The sequence below is a fragment of the Syngnathoides biaculeatus genome, chromosome 8 (genome assembly GCF_019802595.1).
Source record: "Syngnathoides biaculeatus isolate LvHL_M chromosome 8, ASM1980259v1, whole genome shotgun sequence".
Lineage (NCBI taxonomy): Eukaryota > Metazoa > Chordata > Actinopteri > Syngnathiformes > Syngnathidae > Syngnathoides > Syngnathoides biaculeatus.
In genome coordinates, this window is record NC_084647.1 from 6,998,084 (window position 1) to 7,018,960 (window position 20,877).

Consider the following 20,877-nt stretch of genomic DNA (forward strand, 5'->3'; position numbering starts at 1 on the left):
CGAGAACCCGTTGTTATGGATTTTCCCGGAGTTATGGATTTCGGGTGAGGAAAGTGAATTTCAAAACCAATTCATGAATGGCTGCCAATAATAATCACAATTTTTGCACCTGACTCGAAAATCCATCTTCTGAGATGACATTGAATCTTACAGGAAGAAAATAAATAAAATACAAATGTGCAGTCGGCAAAATATGTTTTTCCTTTTTTTTTTTTTTTTAATGGAGCGATTCGGAAAAATTGATATTAACATTTTGCTGTGTGTTTAGTCATTGCTCTACAAGAAGGTCCACGAAGCCCAGTTCCGATCTCACCTGGCCAATGAAATGATGAAGTACCACATGAAGGTCAGTTCAAATCGAACTCCGGAAGGGGGCCCGGCGTTGAGCCCTGGAGCTTTTTCGCCGCAAAATCATTCGGTGTGGGCGCGCCGCAGCTTTCGGAGGACGAGGTGTCGAAACTGCTGGTCGTCGGGATTGAGCCGGTGAAGAAGATCCACCCGTGCTTTGCCGAGTTCACCTACACGCCGCGCTCGCTCCCCGATGACACCACGCCGATGGTAAAGCGAGAGGGGCGACGGCGGCCGTGGACGGGTGCAGGTTTCTCGTGCGGTCGTTGATTTTTATTCCTGCTTATGTTTTTGTGTGTGGCCAGTGTGTCCTCAGCATGTTTGAAGACATGGGTTTCATCAACATGTACAAGATCGACCGCCAGACTCTCGCCAGGTCCGGTACACTGTCCAAATTCACGAATAGCCTACTTCCATGCAGCACTTGTCGCGTGTTTATGTAACTGGAATGTTTTGTTTTGTTTTGTTTTTTTTTTGCTAACTTTTGCTAGTGTATAATTGTATAATACCTGACACAGATTTACCGTGATTTCCGGCCGACAGAGCGCACCTGATTATAAGCCTCACCCAGTACATTTGTAAAGGAAATACCGTTTGGTACATACATGAGCCGCACCCGTGTCAAAGCCGCAAGTGCCCATATGAAAAGCCACATTGAAACGCAAGATATTTACACAGAAAGACGGTACACAGAAAGCGTTTTCAAAATTTTTATACCTTAGCGTAACGTAGCAACAGCACAGTAGCACGAACAGAGCTGGTAAAAAAAAAAAAAACAAAAAAAAACAACAACGAAAAACATACCGGTAAAAAAAAATGTAAATCAGCCGCGGTAGCTACACAGTAGCAACATGCTAGCGCAGCGCTAACGGGGTCGGTGAAAAAAACATACCGGTAAATGTCACTGAGAGGCGGCAGTAAAAAAGCAGCAACACGCTAGCACAGCGCTAACAGGGCCGGTTAACAAAAACATAACAAAATTATACCGGTGGAAGTACCACAGGAGCAACACGCTAGCACAGGCGCTAACTCTAGCGTGGGGCTAACAGGACCAGTTAAAAAAAATAAACTTACCGGTAAAAATCAATTAGACATGGCAGCAACACGCTAGCACTGCGCTAATGCTAGCACGGCGTCAATGCTAGCGTGGGGCTAACAGTTAAAGTTAAAAAAAAAAACTTACTGGTAAAAATCACTGAGACATGGCAGTAACATAGCAGCAACACGCTAGCATAGTGCTAACACTAGCGCAGCGATAACAGGACCAGTTAAAAAAATATATTATCGGTAAAAATCACAAAGACATGGCAATAACATAGCAGCAACACGCTAGCATAGTGCTAACACTAGCGCAGCGCTAACAGGGCCGGTTAAAAAAAAACATACCGGTAAAAGTCACTTGCTCGGCACATATATCCCACCGGTGTCACTCTTACCTTTTCCGCTCGAGCAAAAATGCACAAATTAGCCGCATCACAACAGAAGCCGCTGGGTTGAAACCGTGTGAAAAAAGTCGCGGCTTATAGGCCGGAAATTACGGTAATAGTTCACACTTCATCTTAATAGCAATATTTCGACGTCAATGCTTCTTTTTTTGCCTCGTTTTGTGTATTTTTGTACCAGGCCGTATTTTTTTTAGCAGTAGATTTCAGCCCGGTCTTATTTACCGGTACAGTATTTAATCTCGATTTGAATATTGCTCAACTGGGTTGGACAGGTTTTGTTTGATGGTCAAGAAAGGCTACCGGGATCCGCCCTACCACAATTGGATGCACGCGTTCTCTGTCTCCCACTTCTGCTACCTGCTGTACAAAAACCTTGGACTGTCCAACTACCTCGAGTGAGTCTTGAACAAACCACAACAGCGACACAACTTGTGGCCCAGTTTTTCGTAATATGCAATTTTCATTCCTCTTTATTTTTAGGGAGATAGAGATTCTCGCTCTCTTTGTTTCCTGTCTGTGCCATGATCTGGACCATCGCGGGACCAACAATTCTTTCCAAGTGGCCTCGGTGAGAACGTTGGCGTACAAAAGGTAGAAAAAGCCGACGCGGTGACGCGCGCGGAGGGGTTGAAAGGAGGAGTCGACCTCCCGACTGTGCGTCATAGGAATGAAGTCCCGTAATACATTTTTACACTTGTAGGCCACGAGTGGGAGTCGGGGGGGAAACCGTGTGAAATTATTTGTCAGCGATATCTTGTGGGATTGCGTCTCACCTCCGCGAGAGACAAATATGTGATTATGGCTGCGAGCTTGTGTGTCTATTTCACTCTCCCCGTGTATTGTACGACCCTCCTGCCACTTGCTATTTCAAGTCATCTTAAAAGGGGCTCCGGACATTTTTTTTGTCGCTTTTAAATCAATGCCCCGTCTCTATTTTCAGCAATCTGTGCTGGCCGCTCTCTACAGCTCAGAGGGATCCGTGATGGAGGTAAACGCGCACTCGTGTGTAACGTGGAACCATCTCGTTGTACGTGTTGCGAATGCGAGATCTTAGCACCGTCATTTCCGGACTATAAGCCGCACCTGATAATAAGCCTCACCCGGTACATTTTTAAAGGAAAAAACATTTTGTGCATACATAAGCCGCACCTGTGTATAAGATGTATTTGCATACATATGCCGCACCTGTGTATAAGCCGCATGTGTCCACATTAAAACATGAGATATCAAAGACGGTACACAGAAAGAGTTTTCAAAGTTTTTATCGTATACCTTAGCTTTTCTTTCCAAACAGTCCCCGTGACGCGGCAGTAACACAGCGGCAACACGCTAACACAGCGCTAACAGGGCCGGTTTAAAAAAAACATACTGGTAAAAGTCACTGAGATGTGGCAGTACCACAGTAGCAACATGCTAGCACAGCGCTAACGGGGTCGATGAAAAACCATACCGGTAAATGTCACTGTGGAGCGGCAGTCAAAAAACAGCAACACGCTAGCACAGCGCTAACAGGGCCGGTGAACAAAAACATAGTAAAAGACACTGATACGTGCAAGTATCACAAGAGCAACACGCTAACACAGCGCTAACAGGGCCGGTTTAAAAAAAACATACTGGTAAAAGTCACTGAGATGTGGCAGTACCACAGTAGCAACATGCTAGCACAGCACTAACGGGGTCGGTGAAAAAAACCATACCGGTAAATGTCACTGTGAGGCGGCAGTAAAAAAACAGCAACACGCTAGCACAGCGCTAACAGGGCCGGTGAACAAAAACATAACAGTAAAAGTCACTGATACGTACAAGTATCACAAGAGCAACACGCTAACACAGCGCTAACAGGGCCGGTTTAAAAAAAACATACTGGTAAAAGTCACTGAGATGTGGCAGTACCACAGTAGCAACATGCTAGCACAGCACTAACGGGGTCGGTGAAAAAAACCATACCGGTAAATGTCACTGTGAGGCGGCAGTAAAAAAACAGCAACACGCTAGCACAGCGCTAACAGGGCAGGTTAACAAAAACATAACAAAATTATAAGTAAAGGTCACTGATACGTGGAAGTACCACAGGAGCAACACGCTAGCACAGCGCTAACATACTGGTAAAAGTCACTGAGACACGCCAGTCACACAGCCAAACATGCGAGCGCAGCGCTAACATGGCCGGTTAAAAAAAAAAAAACATACCGGTAAAAGTCACTGAGACACGGCAGTACCACAGTAGCAACACGCGAGCAGAGTGCTAACAGGGCCGATGAACAAAAAAAACATACCGGTAAAAATCATATAGACGCGGCATTAACACAGCAGCAACATGCTAGCACAGTGCTAACAGTGCCGGTTAAAAAAACATACCAGTAAAAGTCACTGAGACGCGGCAGCAACACGCTAGCACACCGCTAGCATGGCCGGTTAGAAAAAAAACATATCGGTAAAAGTCACTGAGATACAGCAGTACCACCGCAGCAACACGCTAGCACAGCGCTAACAGGGCCAGTTAAAAAAAAACATACCGGTAAAAGTCACTGAGCAGCGACAGTACCAGAGCAGCCACACGCTAGCACAGCGCTAACAGGACCGTTTGAAAAAAAAAAAAAAAAACATACCGGTAAAAATCACTGAGACGCGGCAGTACCACAACAACGACGACACGCAATATCGGACAAAAATTTTCAACAACTGAATCAGAATCAGAATCAGCATGAATGGCGGACGCTTCCCTGTATTTTCAACCTGATAAAAATAGTACTCACAAGTTCAAGTATCAAGAAAGGTTCTTGATAAAAGTAGTAGTCCCAAAACGAAGGGTGGGTAACGTCTTTTGTTTTTGTGTTTTATATTTCCTTTATTTTATGATGGTGACAGTTCGAATTTTAATTATCTGTAGCAGTGAAAGTACTTTAAAACCCGACAAACTGCAAGGTTAACGTCGCTGAGTATCTGTTGTTGCGTATTTTGTGACACCTTGTGGTCAAAAAGTTACACTTTCAGCTGCCGTGGTTGGATTTTTTTGGTTAATATTTCATAATTTGACACAGCAGTGTTTTACCATCATATTTTGAGAGTTATTTATTTGTATTTTAATGTATTTTTTTTATTTTTACCATGACAGCGACATCATTTTGCCCAGGCCATCGCCATTCTGAACACTCAAGGCTGCAACATTTTCGAGAAGTTCTCCAGAAAGGTTCCGTCTTCAAACGATGACATTTCTGTTTATCTGTTACCAATTTTTATGAACTCGTTATATCATCTTTCGCTGACTTTAGGATTACCAGCGCATGCTCGATTTGATGAGGGAGATCATTCTAGCGACGGACCTTGCTCATCACCTCCGCATATTCAAGGACTTACAGAAGATGGCTGACGGTGGGTACCATCCATTTTCTTAGCTGCTTATCCTCACAGGGGTCGTGGGGAGCGCTGGAGCCTATCCCGGCTGTCAACGGGCAGGAGGCGGGGTACATGCAAACGCTCTAAATTTCCCCTAGGTGTGATTGTGAGTGCCCTGCAATTGGCTGGCAACCAGTTCAGGGCACTCCCCATGAGGATAAGCGGCAAAGAAAATGGATGGATGGATGGATGGATGGATATTTAAGCGCATGAATGTCAAATAGACAAAATATGAAAGACGAATATGCTCAGGTATCAGTATCAGTATCCATCCATTTTCTTGGGCGCTTATCCTCACAAGGGTCACGGGTGTGCTGGAGCTTATCCCACCTGTCAACGGGCAGGAGGTGGGGTACACCCTGAACTGGTCGGCAAAAAGATGCAAACGCTCTAAATTTCCCCTAGGTGTGATTGTGAGTGCCCTGCGATTGGCTGGCAACCAGTTCAGGGCACTCCCCGTGACCCTTGTGAGGATAAGCGGCAAAGAAAATGGATGGATGGATGGATATTTAAGCCCATGAATGTCAAATAGACAAAATATGAAAGACGAATATGCTCAGGTATCAGTATCGGTATCCATCCATTTTCTTGGGCGCTTATCCTCACAAGGGTCACGGGTATGCTGGAGCTTATCCCACCTGTCAACGGGCAGGAGGTGGGGTACACCCTGAACCGGTCGCCAGCCAATCACAGGGCACCTCAAGACAAACACACGGCAAAAACGGGCAATTTAGTGTCCAATTAATGTCGCATGTTTTTTGGGATTTAGGAGGAAACCGGAGTGCCCATCGGGAGAAAACCCACATAGGCACGGGGGAGAACATGCAAACTCCACACAGGCAGGCCCGGGATTTGAACCTCGGTCTTCAGAACTGCGAGGCAGATGCGCCCAACATGCCGATATTACCGCCTAAACCCGTAAATTATAACGTTACAATCTTTACCGTTCCGGTGAATTTCCACTCGAGGAGGCAGTAAAGTAACCTCCTGTATTTTTGCATATCATAATTGGCTATTACCTCTCGACCAGCCGTGTGTTACGCGCGAAGGCCATCAATTAAAAGTCATCCCGACGGAATGTCGACTAAACTGGAGCCCGTTTTGAGCCGCTCGAGCAATTCAACGACTTTCAAATATTCGATTGAGTGCCTGTCAATCACCGTACTAGCATCAGAACACGCTCCGCACGCGATGCTTAGTGAGCATTTAAAACAAAATAATAATTATTACATAGGTAATTATTAGGTTATTACACGTAAGTATGAGTAGTATATATATATATATATATATATATATATATATATATATATATATATATATATATATATATATATATATAATATGCATTATGTGATATTGCACAGCCTTGGCATCTAAAGAATGTTATTGCTTAAAAGCAGGATACGCCGCGTTACGGCTTTTAAAAAAAAATTAACTGCGGCTTGTTACAAATAATAAAAATAATAATAATAATAAAGCGACAATGTGCCTGTCAGTCACCGACTAGCATCAGACACCACTCCACACCCGATGCTTAGTGGGCATTTAAAACAAAATAATACTAATAATAATCACATAGGTAATTATTAGGTTATTACACGTAAGTATGAGTAGTATATATGTAATATGCATAATGCGATATTGCAAAGTTTTGCCATCCGAAGAATGTTTTTTGCTTAAAAGCAGGATACGCCACGTTACAGCTTTTAAAAATGTTTAACTGCGGCTTGTTACAAATATTTTTTAAGAAATAGATAAATAAATAAATAAATAATAATGATAATAATAATAATAAAGCGACTTTGCGTCTGTCAGTCACCGATTAGCATCAGACCACACTCCACACCCGATGCGTAGTGGGCATTTAAAACAAATAATAATAATAATAATTACATAGATAATTATTAGGTTATTACACGTAAGTATGAGTAGTATATATGTAATATGCATAATGCGATATTGCAAAGTTTTGCCATCCGAAGAATGTTTTTTGCTTAAAAGCAGGATACGCCACGTTACAGCTTTTAAAAATTTTTAACTGCGGCTTGTTACAAATAATTTTTAAGAAATAGATAAATAAATAAATAATAATAAAAATAATAATAATAAAAAGCGACAATGCGCCTGTCAGTCACCGACTAGCATCAGACCACCACTCCACACCCGATGCTTAGTGGGCATTTAAAACAAAATAATACTAATAATAATTACATAGATAATTATTAGGTTATTACACGTAAGTATGAGTAGTATATATGTAATATGCATAATGCGATATTGCAAAGTTTTGCCATCCGAAGAATGTTTTTTGCTTAAAAGCAGGATACGCCACGTTACAGCTTTTAAATTTTTTTAACTGCGGCTTGTTACAAATAATTTTTAAGAAATAGATAATAAATAAATAATAATGATAATAATAATAATAATAATAATAAAGCGACTTTGCGTCTGTCAGTCACCGATTAGCATCAGACCACACTCCACACCCGACGCGTAGTGGGCATTTAAAACAAATAATAATAATAATTACATAGATAATTATTAGGTTATTACACGTAAGTATGAGTAGTATATATGTAATATGCATTATGTGATATTCCACAGCCTAGCCATCCGAAGAATGTTTTTGCTTAAAAGCAGGATACGCCGCGTTACGGCTTTTAAAAAATGGAACTGTGGCTTGTTACAAATAATAATAATAATAATATAGCGATTTTGTGCTCGTGCGCCTTCAGATGGCTACGACCCAAAAAGCAGCACCCACCGCTCCATGCTGCTGTGCCTGCTGATGACGTCGTGTGACCTGTCGGACCAAACCAAGGGCTGGAAGACCACTCGCAAGATTGCGGTCAGTTTTTTTTTTTTTTTTTATTCATAATGCATCTATTGATATGTAAAACACATCCATTACCGTAATCAGAAATATGTATTTTAATTGCATTGCTTCTGCTGAGTCCTTAAAATTACCAGCTGGTCGGGTTGTGAGCGCATTGCTTCAATATTTTCCAAGTAAACCATATCTGACACAATTCAGTTGATATTATACTTGGATTACTATATATATATATATATATAATTATACCTATATTATTATGTCATTGCAGAGCCGTGTACAACAAGAGTGTCCTCGTTTATTTCAAGGGAATTTGTACGAACAGGACTGCATGTAGGATTATGCTTAATCTTCCTCTGTCCCCTTTTTAACACCAAATCCCTGACCCCGAATCCTGAAAGACCTCAAAATGCTGGTTTTGATTTGTTTAACGCAACTTTCCGCATAGACCGGATCGAGCCGAACACTGGACCGCCCTGCGACTTTTTGTGTTCGTATCGGTCGATGGAGATCAGGGGTCGGGAACCTTTTAGGCTGAGAGACCAATCAACGGCTAATATTTTCAAATGTAATTCCAAAAAAAAACTATACAATATTTTTAAAACTAAACACGAGTGTATTTGTGCATTTTATGTAAGAGCAAGTATTTAATCGTACAATAAGTCTCTAAATTCATTTAAATAACATTACGCTGTTGCTACCCAATGATGACAAGAGTACCATAATTTCCAGCCTACAAGCCGCGACTTTTTTCACACGCTTTTATGCGGCGCTGGCGTTAGCGCGGCGCTGGCGTTAGCGCTTCCAACCGTCATTCACGAAAAACGGACGGAGGTCTCAAAGGCTGCACACAAAGTTTCATTTAATGACATATGGAACACGCGACAAAGAGTTTAACGCTAGCGCCGCGCTAATGTTAAACTCTTTAAAGTCTTTCTGTGTAGCGTGGCTTATATCCAGGTGCGCTAACGCCGGCGCCGCACTACCGTGAAATTCATTCTGTTCTGATCGAGCCATCCGCGAGAACGTGGTGACTGTTTTTTTTTCTTGGGGTGGGGGGCGCGGTACACAGAGTATCTGGTACATCAACATACCGAACGAACATTAACGCCTCACACCGTGTCGTCTACAGGAACTTATCTACAAAGAGTTCTTCTCTCAAGGAGATCTGGTAGGTGCCCGGTTGAATCTTTAATAACAAATAATTGAACATTTTGCAAGTATTTACACACTGTGTGGCTCAACGTGGTCAAACTTTGACGTGTGTGTGTGTGTAGGAGAAAGCCATGGGAAACCGACCCAGCGAGATGATGGACAGGGAGAAGGCCTACATCCCAGAACTCCAGATCAGCTTCATGGAGCATATCGCCATGCCCATTTACAAGTGTGTACCAGAACTGCCCGAAAGCGTCGCGTCCGACGCCAAACCCGCACGTGACGGGTTCAACGTAGTGCCCGACAAAAACCTTCAACTTCACATTTGCAGCCATTTTCTACATTGCGTGTCAGAGTTGAGGTTGCGGGTGAGCTGCGCCGTGACAATTTCGCCCCGGATTGAACACCAAAAGCCTCAAACTGGAGCAAACGTGCAAATCAGTCGACCGCCGTGCTGCCCGCATTGTCCGCCTTCAATTTATTTTATGTACAGTACGCTGATTATTCACACATCACCGGCAAAGAAGAATCAAAACTTGACTTTGTAAAACCGGAGGCAACTTTTTCACTATCCATCCATCTTCTTTTGCCGCTTATCCTCGCGAGGGTCGCGGGAGTGCCGGAGCCTATCCCCGGCGGTCAACGGGCAGGAGGCGGAATTACACCCTGAACTGGTCGCCGGCCAATCGCAGGGCACATCGAGACAAACAGTCACGATCACACCTTGGGGCAATTTAGAGTGTCCAATCAATGTTGCATGTTTTTGGGATGTGGGAAGAAACCGGAGTGCCCAGAGAAAACCCACGTAGGCACGGGGAGAACAGGGTTAGGGTCATCACCTCCACATATTCGAGGACTTACAGAAGATGGCCGACGGTGGGTACCAGTATCCATCCATCCATTTTCTTGGCCGCTTATCCTCACAAGGGTCGCGGGAACTGCTGGAGGCTATCCCAGCTGTCAACGGGCAGGAGGCGGCGTACACCCTGAACTTGTCGTCGGCTAATCGCGGGGCACATCGAGACAAACAGTCGGACTCACGATCACACCTACGGGCAATTTTAGAGTGTCCAATTAATGTCGCGTGTTTTTGGGATGTGGGAGGAAGCCGGAGTGAGAAAAACCCACGCAGGCACCGGGAGAACATGCAGACTCCGCACAGGCGGGGCCGGGATCGAACCCGGGACCTCAGAATCGTGAGGCCAGCTGCTCCACCGTGCCGCCGCGTTGTCACCATACAAAATTTAAATTGCAATTTCATCTGCTAACTAGTTTGAATGCGTGAGAAAATACAAAAATTTAACAAGTGAGTTGCATTGTGGTTGTGCAGAAAGAGGCATTTATTCTTCATAATTATATTAAGAGCAGCACGGTGGATCAGCTGGTAAAACGTTGGCCTCACAGTTTTGAGGACACTGGTTCAATCCCGGCTCTCCCTGTGTGGAGTTTGCGTGTTCTCCCCGTGCCTGTGTGGGTTTCCTCCGGGTGGGCACTCCGGTTTCCTCCCACCTCCCCCCCCCAAAAAAAAACATGCAACATTTATTGGACACTTGCCGGCGGCACGGTGGAGCAACTGGAAAGCGTTGGCCTCACAGTTCTGAGGAACCGGATTCAATCCTGGCCCTTCCTGTGTGGAATTTGCATGTTCTCCCCATGCCTGCGTGGGTTTTCTCCGGGCACTCCAAATTGCCCATAGGTGTGATTGGTCGTGAGTGCGGCTGTTTGTCTCTATGTGGCCTGCGATTGGCCGGCGACCAGTTCAGGGTGTGCCCCGCCTCCTGCCCGTTGACCGCCGGGGATAGGCTCCGGCACTCCCGCGACCCTCGTGAGGATAGGCGGCTTGGATAATGGACGGATGGATAATTATATTAAGAGATCAATGTCACAAACGCTGCGTGTGTGTGTAATTACACGACACACGCAGCATTTCGCTCCCCCAGTACCAAGCGAAAGCCAACGCAAGATGCGAACACAGTTTATCTCCAAATATCTCGATAATTTCCTCCGAGCTTGGCAGAAGGGATGGAAAAGGAGGATCAGGATCGGGCTCATATTGTTTAAACGGGAGCTTTTTTTTTTTTTTTGGGGGGGGGGGGTGCGATTCTGCCGGCTTCGCGATCACGAGCCGCCGCCATCTGCCAACAGCACGCAGCGCATCAACTTTTTATATTCGAAGCTTGCTGCCCTCAAGTGGTCGAATCCAGTTCTGCCGGGTGACGTCACAACACCGGGGGTTGGGGGTGGGGGTGCTCCTCGCGATCGCTCTGATATTAAATGCACCCACTTGCACACATAAATGACATCCGATATACATCAAATACTGGACTACTCAGTAGAAAAGTATTTTATAGTTTAATGTTATATTTTACCACAGTGAGTTGTGTATTATTTTTGCCCCTCTCATGTAATTTTTTTTTTTTTTTTTTTACTTTTACTCACAACATTCATAAACATATATGCACATTATGCTCCTTATTTAGTCAAAATAATATTTGTGGGGGTTTTTTTTTCAGCACCCGCAGATGACGACGCCGAAACTTGGCCGTGTTGCCAGTCGGAGTAACGTTACTTTTGAATAATGGAAATGAAGTAAAAGTAAAAAAAGTAGTTCTAATAATTACTTGTGTAAGAGTGTGAACGACTTTTGATTATTTAAGCGCAGGGCGGCATGGTAAAGCGTTGGCCTCACGGTTGTGAGGACCCCGGGTTCAATCCCAGCCCTCCCTGTGTGGAGTGTTTATGTTCTGCTGTGTGGGTTTTCTCCGGGTGGGCAACCTCCAACATCCCAAAAACATGCAACGTTCATTGGACACTCGAAATTGCCCCGAGGTGTGATTGTGAGTCTCCATGTGCCCTGCGATTGGCTGGCAACCACTTCAGGGCACTGCCCGTGACCCTTGTGAGGATAAGCGGCAAAGAAAATGGATGGATGGATGGATATTTAAGCGCATGAATGTCAAATAGACAAAATATGAAAGATGAATATGCTCAGGTATTGCCCAAGAGTATCCATCCATTTTCTTGGGCGCTTATCCTCACAAGGGTCGCGGGAGTCCCGGAGCCTATCCCAGCTGTCAACGGGCAGGAGGCGGGGTACACCCTGAACTGGTCGCCGGCCAATCGTAGGCCGCATCGAGACAAACAGCCGCACTCACAATCACACCTTGGGGCAATTTGGAGTGCCTGGAGAAAACCCACGCAGGCACGGGGAGAACATGCAAATTCCACACAGGAAGGGCCAGGATTGAATCCGGTTCCTCAGAACTGTGAGGCCAACGCTTTCCAGTTGCTCCACCGTGCCGCCTCCGACGGTATCACTTTAACTAAAACAGCAATAAACGTTTTGAAATCACGCAAAGTTAAGCAAACTTTATTTACACTCACGAAACTAAACAATAAGCTCTCTAGCCAGATTTTATAAATTATAGAATATCATATTTGATTGGTTTTATTATCCATCCCAGTCACTCACATTTGAAAAATGTACAACTGTGATCAGTCATGCCCGCAGATATAAAGTGACGGGTGTGTGTTCCGTTTGTAATTACGAGGGTACCCCTTTAAGAGCGGAGGGGGGCGGTGTCAGCAAAACTAGCAAGTAGAAGCAGGCCGAGCAGCAGCTCCCTTGTGCTTCCGTCAGGCTGCGGTTCGCTCCGCTGGATCGGTTTTCGTGTGCGCTGAGAGCGTGCGACATGTACCCAATTAAGACTACACAAAATAAGCGACAACTTTTAATATCTACGTATTTCTACTCGTAACAATTTTCACGTGCGGGATTTTTCATGCCGGAGTGTGCAGATTTGCGGGTGCGGTGGCGCGCGGGCGCAAACGCGCCCGTCAAATCACGGTGACTGCCATCCATCCATTTTCTTAGCCGCTTATCCTCACGAGGGTCGCAGGAGCGCACACTGGTTTCCAGCCAATCTTCGGGCACACAGAAACAGACAAGCAGTCACACTCACGTTGACACAAGCAGTCCCGCTTTTCACGATGGGGAATCCTGATTTCCCGACGAAAGTGACATCTCGCTTCGATTCTCTTCCCGTCAGGCTGCTGTCCGAACTCTTCCCCGGGGCCACGGAGCTCTACGAGAGAGTGGCGGCCAACCGGGAGCAGTGGACCAAAGTGTCCCACAAGTTCACCATCCGGGGGTTGCCGAGCAACAACAGTCTGGACTTCCTGGACCAGGAATACGAGCTGCTGCAGTCCCAGGGCGCTTTCGGGAGCGACCACCTCTGCCTTAACGGCTGCCTTGACGATTGCGAGGGGGGGCACGGCCAGTGACGCCGACGGCCCGTTCTTCGAGGGGCGTGAAGATTATTATAATTTTTTTTCGCAGTCCCTTCGAGAGGCTTAAGGACAACCTTTTGGCGACCGAAGAGGGCGGGGTCCCGTCGCTATTTGACGCCGAGAAAGACCGATTTCAAACAGACCCGACGAGACAACTGATGGAAGCCGTTTTGGCGACGTTGCTCGTCCGTCCCGTCCAGAAGGCGGCGCAGTTAGAGCGGAACGCGGCGATTCACGAGTTCATGCGTGCAGTATCCGTCGTGATTAAGATTGTACAAATACATTGTCACACTTGAACGTCTTTACAGAAACCTTCGGGGGGGGGGGGCGATACGACGATATAAAGTGGTTATCGTTTTTCGAATAGCCGCGCAATGTTCACGCACAAGCAGCTGCCATCGACTTAAAGGGGAAATCCAGCGGTTTGCATTAACAATGCATCGTGTAATACGTACCCTATTTTGACAATTTGATGCTAAATCCTCTCTCATTTATTCGTGTTTTGAGAAGATATCGACAATTACGACTTTTCAGTGGCGCCGCCATTTTCGCGAGTCACATGACGCACGTGCGCGGATGTGACGTGTAAGGTGCCGCACCAAAGGCTCGATTACATTGTCCCCAGCGCTGAATTCTCGGATTTATCCTCATCTGATGAAGAAATAGCTGTATTGGTTGATCGGCGATCAGGGGGTGGAACAAAGCGGCGGAGCCGTGAGCTCGCCCTGCCAAGTGGCGGAGCCGTTAGCTCGTTCCCCGTTGAGCCAGGAGCTCGCGTCAGACTCCGTGTCATTCCGCCTGAAGAACCACCCAAATATTCAACATTATCTACAGCTCAGCAGCATTATTGTTTCCCACTCGGTGGCATTATTTACAGCCACAGGTTCAAATCTGTATGGAAGTATTCCTCCGTCTTCCCAATCAACCGAGCGGCGGAGAACCGCTCACGACTGTGTACGGAAGTATTCCTCCTTCTTAACGAGCAACCGAGCGGCGGAGAGCCGCTCACGGCTGTGCCGCTAACGGATGTGTGTGGAAGTATTCTTCCGTCTTCCCGATCAACCGAGCGGCAGAGAGCCGCTCGCGGCTGTGTACGGAAGTATTCCTCCGTCTTCCTGATCAACCGAGCGGCGGAGAGACGCTCACGGCCGTGCCGCTCATGGCCGTGTACGGAAGTATTCCTCCGTCTTCCCGATCAACCGAGCGGCGGAGAACTGCTCACGGCTGTGTACGGAAGTATTCCTCCGTCTTCCCGATCAACCGAGCGGCGGAGAGCCACTCATGGCCGTGCTGCTCATGGCCGTGTACGGAAGTATTCCTCCGTCTTCCTGATCAACCGAGCGGCGGAGAGACGCTCACGGCCGTGCCGCTCATGGCTGTGTACGGAAGTATTCCTCCGTCTTCCCGATCAACCGAGCGGCGGAGAACTGCTGACGGCTGTGTACGAAAGTATTCGTCCGTCTTCCCGATCAACCGAGCGGCTGTGTACGGAAGTATTCCTCCGTCTTCTCGGTCAACCGAGCGGCGTAGAGCCACTCATGGCCGTGCTGCTCACGGCCGTGTACGGAAGTATTCCTCCGTCTTCCTGATCAACCGAGCGGCAGAGAGCCGGTCACGGCTGTGCCGCTCACGGATATGTATGGAAGTATTCCTCCGTCGTCCCGATCAACCGATACTGCTTTTTCTTCATCAGGTGAGGATAAATCCGAGAAATCGGCGCTGGGCATAAACGGTGTCCCGTGTAATCTAGCCTTTGTTGCGGCACGGTACACGTCACATCCGCGCACGGAGGTGATGTGACTCGCGAAAATGGCGGCGCACCCAAAAATTTGTCATTGTTGATAAAAATATTTTCCAAAATCTATTAAATGAGAGAGGATTTAACATCAAATTATCAAAATAGAGTACATATTCCATGACCCATTGGATAAATTCTTAATGCAAACCACCGGATTCCCCCTTTGAGAATGCTTGTGATGTCGTGTTCCACTTTTACATCGCTATTAATTTACCCGGAACAAAAAAAAAAAAAAAAAAAAAAAAGCCACCCGTGTTTCGGTGGCAATCAGAATATTTTTGTATACAATAATTCAAATTATGCATTACCACAAACGTCCACAAGGGCGATTTCCTTTGCGTTGTGACGAAACAAATTTGACAATCACTCCTCCACGACAGTCACATTTAGAAAATTCAAAAAAAATTTCAAAGACACACTAGAACTTGTTTGGACCACTCAGCTGTCACAGAACCACTCGAGACGAAGAAAGTGAAGCCCTTTAAAACGATCCATCCCACTTGTGTAAATGAGCCATAGTCGAGCGTGCTCTCTTGAGTGTGTCATATGGATCTGCCTTATCGTGCATCTTTGCTGCCTTTCTTAGAGCTTTTAATAGATACCGACGGAAAATTAAAAAAAACTAACAAAAAAAAAAACAACAACCCTCTTTATTATTGTGAATTTGTTACAGACGTAGTAGATGGCTCGATTTTAAGCGCGTTGACGGAAGGGCCGCCACGCTCAAATGTATATTTGTGAAATAACGTTTGTAAAAACCTCGGTTCTTGTGTCATTTCACCCGTTTTGGTTTTTTTTTTTTTTGGGGGGGGGGGGGGTGTAAAGCCGCCGTCCGGCGATTGCGGCTGGCGAAGTGTTTGTTGCCGGGACGGAAAAAGGAATCAGAGATGTAGCCATTAATGAAATTATTCCCAAAGGAAAAGTTTGAAAGCTTTTTTTTTTTTTTGTGCGTGTGTGTGTGTTTTTGTTTTCGCAGCTCTCGGACTGTGCCTCATTTCGAAACGTTCGGCAGTTCTCGCTAAGCGTTGCGCCGCTTTTACCTTGCTTTGGATGGGAAATGCTGCGGCTTTTTGCCGAGCCGACCGCTGAGGAGTTACACAACGGAAACTGTTTGGGATGGAGAACGCGGTGTGTAGGCTGCCTGTGCGTTTGCGTGGATGCGAGAGGGTTCACGACCGGTTGAGTGCATAAAAAGTGTGGCTGTGTGGGACGCTGGAAAAGAGAGATTTCCAATTAAGCGACTGCAGTCTCTTTTTTTTTTTTTTTTTTGTCTTATTTGAAACGACATTGCTGCAGTGAAGAAAACAAGTATTTGAACCCACTGCTATATTGCAAGTTCTCCCACTTGGAATTCGTGGAGGGGGTCGGAAATTTTCATCGTAGGGGCATGTCCATTGTCAGAGAGAGAATCTAAAAAGAAAAATCCAGAAATCACAATGTATGGTTTTTTTTAAAACGATTTATTTGTGTGATACAGCTGCAAATAAGTATTTGAACACCTCTCTATCAGCTAGAATTCTGACCTGTTAGTCCGCCTTTAAAAGTCCACCTCCAGTCCATGTGTTATCCTGAATCGGGTCCACCTGTGTGAGGTCCTTAGCTGCATAAAGACACCCGTCCACCCCATACGATCAGTAAGACTCGAACTTGTAACATGGCCGAGACCAAAGAGCTGTCCAAAGACACCGGAGACAAAACGGCTGTCGGTCTGTTGTCTGTTGGAGCAATCATTAGAAAATGGAAGAAGCTAAACACGACGGTCAACCTCAATCGGATTTGAGCCCCATGCAAGGAATCACCTCGTGGGGTCTCAGTGATCCTTAGAAAGGTGAGGAATCAGCCCAGGACTACGCGACAGGACTTGGTCAAAGGCCTGAAAAGAGCTGGGACCACCGTTTCCAAGGGGACTGTTGGTGATACACTAAGACGTCGTGGTTTGAAATCGCGCATGGCACGGAAGGTTCCCTTGATTAAACCAGAACATGTCAGGGCCCGTCTTAAGTTTGCCAATGACCGTTTGGATGATACAGAGAAGTCAAGGGAGAAGGTTTTGTGGTCAGATGAGACCAAAAATTGAACTTTTTGGTCATAATTCCACTAAAATGAATGATGAGTTCAATCCCAAGAACACCATCCCTACTGTGAAGCATGGGGGTGCTATTCTGCACATGGGACAGGACGACTGTACTGTATTAAGGAGAGGATGACGGCGGCCATGTATTGTGAGATTTTGGGGAACAACCTCTTTCCCTAAGTCACAGCATTGAAAATGGGTCGTGGCTGGGTCAATGACCCGAAGGACACAGCCGGGAAAACCAAGGAGTGGCTCCGTAAGAAGCATATCAAGGTCCAGTCTCCAGATGTAAACCCAATAGAAAATATTTGGAGGGAGCCGAAACTCCGTGTTTCTCAGCGACAGCCCAGAAACCTGTCTGATCTGGAGAAGATCTGTGTGGAGGAGTGGGCCAAAAATCCCTCCTGGTGAACAACTACAGGAAATCACACAAATAACTCGTTCAAAAAAATCCTACATTGTGATTTCTGGATTTTTCTTTTTCGATTATCTCTCTCACAGTGGACACGCACCTATGATGAAAATTTCAGACCCCTCAGTGATTACTAAGTGGGAGAACTTGCAATATAGGAGGGTGTTCAAATACTTATTTTCTTCACTGTATGTTCCTCATAATTCCAGTGAGGGCAGAGGAAAGTATGAAATAATGCAATCAGGGTGTATACATGTACTGTTAGTCTTTCAATGCGTGTGCGTTTTACCTACTGCCTTGGTTTGAGTTTTTTCTACTTCAATGTTTTCAAAGGGCATATCGATGTTTTTACAGTTCCTCTCCCACTCGAGCTTCGTTCTACGTCGTCCTATCGCGCGTTCGTTCGTTTGAAGCGACTACGTCACGTGTACCTGCCTTTTCCATGTGCAATATGAGGTTTTTGCCTGAGTGAAAATGTAAATCCCCCTTGCCTCTCGTTAACTTATTTCCTGAGGTCTGAGCTCCCTGCGGCTTTTGAGATCAGGGTCCGCGAAGTGTCCTCTGTTTTAATCGCCAAACGCCTCAGACGGTTCACATCTTCAAATTGAGTGTGTAAGTGTCATTGTACGTTGCTTTTAGTCAGGTCTACTTGTGCCAAGTGACGATTTTGGCCTCCTTCGCCAACCTTCGGAGTTAAAAATGAATTTACTGTGTAGTCTTTGTTCTCTAGTTGTAGAGAGTTGACATGGGCTATTGTTGATAAATGTTTTTGTATTTCCGCTTGATCATCGCCAGCTTCGAAATGTCCCTGGAATTGTTTTCAGCCGATCTTTAATTCCCCACCACAAAGCGGCAGACCTCCGTCCGTCCGTCCATTTCCTCCCGCTTATCTGAAGTCAAGTCGTGAGGACGGCGGCTTAACTGGAGGGGCCCAGACTTTCCTTTCCCCGGCCAATTCGTCCAGCTCCTCCGGGAAGATCCTGAGGTGTTCCCCAGGCCACCCTAGGGACTTAGTCTGTCCGGCGTGTCCTGGGTCGTTCCCGGGCCCAGCTCCTGGTGGGACGTACCTGGAACACCTCATCAGGCAGGTGACCAGGAGGCATGCTAACCAGCTGCCTGATCCACCTCATCTGCCTCCCTCCGGCTAAACTGTGAGCCCCTCCCAGATATCGGAGCTTCTCACCCCATCTTCTAAGGGAGAGGCCGGACATAATGTGGCGGATACTCAATTTGGTATCTCGACTCTGTGATTTTGTTGTTTCGGTCATAACCCACAACCTGTGACCACAGGTGAGGGTTGGAACATATCAAGCGGTATATTGAGAGCTTTGCAATTCAGCTCAGCTCCTTCTTCAACATGACAGACCGATACAGAGTCCGCATCACTGCAGACACCGCACCAATCCGCCTGCCGATCTCTCGCTCCATTCTTCCCTCACTCATGAACAAGACTCGAGTTACTTGAACTCCTTCAGTAGGGCCGGGATCTCTTCCTCAACCCGGAGAGGGCCCCACACCCTTTTCTGACTGAGGACCTTGGGTTCAGATTTGGAGGAGGGGCTGATTTCCGACCCAGCTGCTTCAGACTCAGCTGTACTGGTACTGATGTCCCCAAATTGGACATCCTCAATACCCCAGGTGTCCCTAGAAATTATGTCAAGAACGGTAATGAATAGAATATGTGATAAAAGGGCATCCTTGGCAAAGTGACCAAGTCCAACCCTCACAAGAAATCAATTTAACTTACTGCTGGCAATTTGGACTACACTCTTATACCAGTCAGACCAGGACCAAATAGCCCGTACCAGGGAGTCCGGTACCCTATAATAATGGAGCACCCTGAACAGGACTCCGCAAGGGACACAGTCGAACACCGTCTCCAAGTCCACAAAATAGATGTAGACTTGTTGGGCGAACTCTCATCCACCCTCATAGACCCTGCTGAGTCTATAGATCTGACACTATCCCTGATGTCCATCAGATGTTGCAGAGCCATGTCAACTAGGACAGCCCCACAACATCCAAAGCCTTTAGGAACTCTGGGCAGATCTCTGGACCTCTAGGGCCCTGCCACCAAGGAGTTTTTTAACCACCTTGGGTATCTCAGCCCTCGTGATAGAAGAATTCACCTCAGAGTCAGAAAACTCTGCAATCATGCTCCTGCAGGTCTTACTGTCATTGCCCATGTGAGCATTGAAGTCCACCAGCAGAACGAGGGAGACCCCAGCGCGAGAACAAAAAAAAACAGTCAGGAACCAACCCCCGTCCCCCAACCTGAAGGCGGAGTGAGGCTACTCTCTCATTTACTTTAGTAATCCCCGACATACAGGCACAGAATCAAGAGCAACATGTATTCCTAGACCTGCTCGGTGCCTCTCACCGTGGGCAACTCCAGAGTAGGAGAGAGTCCAAACCATCTCAAGAGGACTTGTATCAGAGCCTAAGATGTGAGCAGAAGTGGCTTCTGGCATCTAACCCTGCCAGAGAGGTGAAATTCCACGTCCCAAGAGCCAGGATTTCTTGCCGGGGATCGGACAGCCTCGACCCCCCCCCCCCCCCCCCAGACAATCTTGGCCCCTCCCACAGGTGGTGAGCCCGAAACAAGGCAGCAGGACTGCAACCTGTGAAAATGCCATTGCAATGGTCATCTGTGGCTTAACGTGTTAAGTGGTTCAAAAAATATATTATTGCTGTAAATATTGTTTGAAGAAGGAAATGTTGTATGTCATTATTACAACAGGATGTATTTTCTATGTTATTAAAATGCTTCTTTCAAGCCCCCCACCCCCCACCCCCCCAACCTCACATTGAGAACTTTCAAGGGACAGGATGAAAGAAAACTGTGTAAACGTGTATTCTGGATTTATGATCGCGCGGCACAAACAATTGTGAATTGAATCCAATTTCATCTGACACTGTACAAAAGATGCTTTGCAGGGGAATAAATAGTCATTTATTTTATTGTTTTTGTTTCGTTGTCGGAGAGCTTGGGCTATATCTTGACTTAAAATGAACAATGATGTATTTGGGGGAAAAAAGACAAAGGGATGACAATTTTTTGTTTGGTTCATTTGTGGAATAAATGTGATGAAAGCTGTCGACATTACAGACTCATAATGTTGTTGT

The 20,877-nt window shown here is 46.1% G+C and overlaps 1 protein-coding gene across 1 annotated transcript in view; it reads left to right on the top strand.

Moving 5' to 3' along the window:
• The window catches only part of LOC133505336 (cGMP-dependent 3',5'-cyclic phosphodiesterase), a 226,257-nt gene extending 205,409 nt beyond the window's left edge, over window positions 1-20,848 (top strand). The window contains exons 21-32 of the mRNA XM_061828498.1: window positions 269-346; window positions 436-558; window positions 654-724; window positions 2,066-2,188; window positions 2,274-2,361; window positions 2,734-2,781; window positions 4,909-4,983; window positions 5,066-5,165; window positions 7,925-8,037; window positions 9,155-9,193; window positions 9,300-9,406; window positions 13,227-20,848. Of these exons, the coding sequence (XP_061684482.1) occupies window positions 269-346; window positions 436-558; window positions 654-724; window positions 2,066-2,188; window positions 2,274-2,361; window positions 2,734-2,781; window positions 4,909-4,983; window positions 5,066-5,165; window positions 7,925-8,037; window positions 9,155-9,193; window positions 9,300-9,406; window positions 13,227-13,461 (1,200 nt within the window). The 3' untranslated portion in view covers window positions 13,462-20,848. The remainder of the gene's footprint in view (window positions 1-268; window positions 347-435; window positions 559-653; window positions 725-2,065; window positions 2,189-2,273; window positions 2,362-2,733; window positions 2,782-4,908; window positions 4,984-5,065; window positions 5,166-7,924; window positions 8,038-9,154; window positions 9,194-9,299; window positions 9,407-13,226) is intronic.
• The last annotated feature ends 29 nt before the right edge of the window (window positions 20,849-20,877 follow it).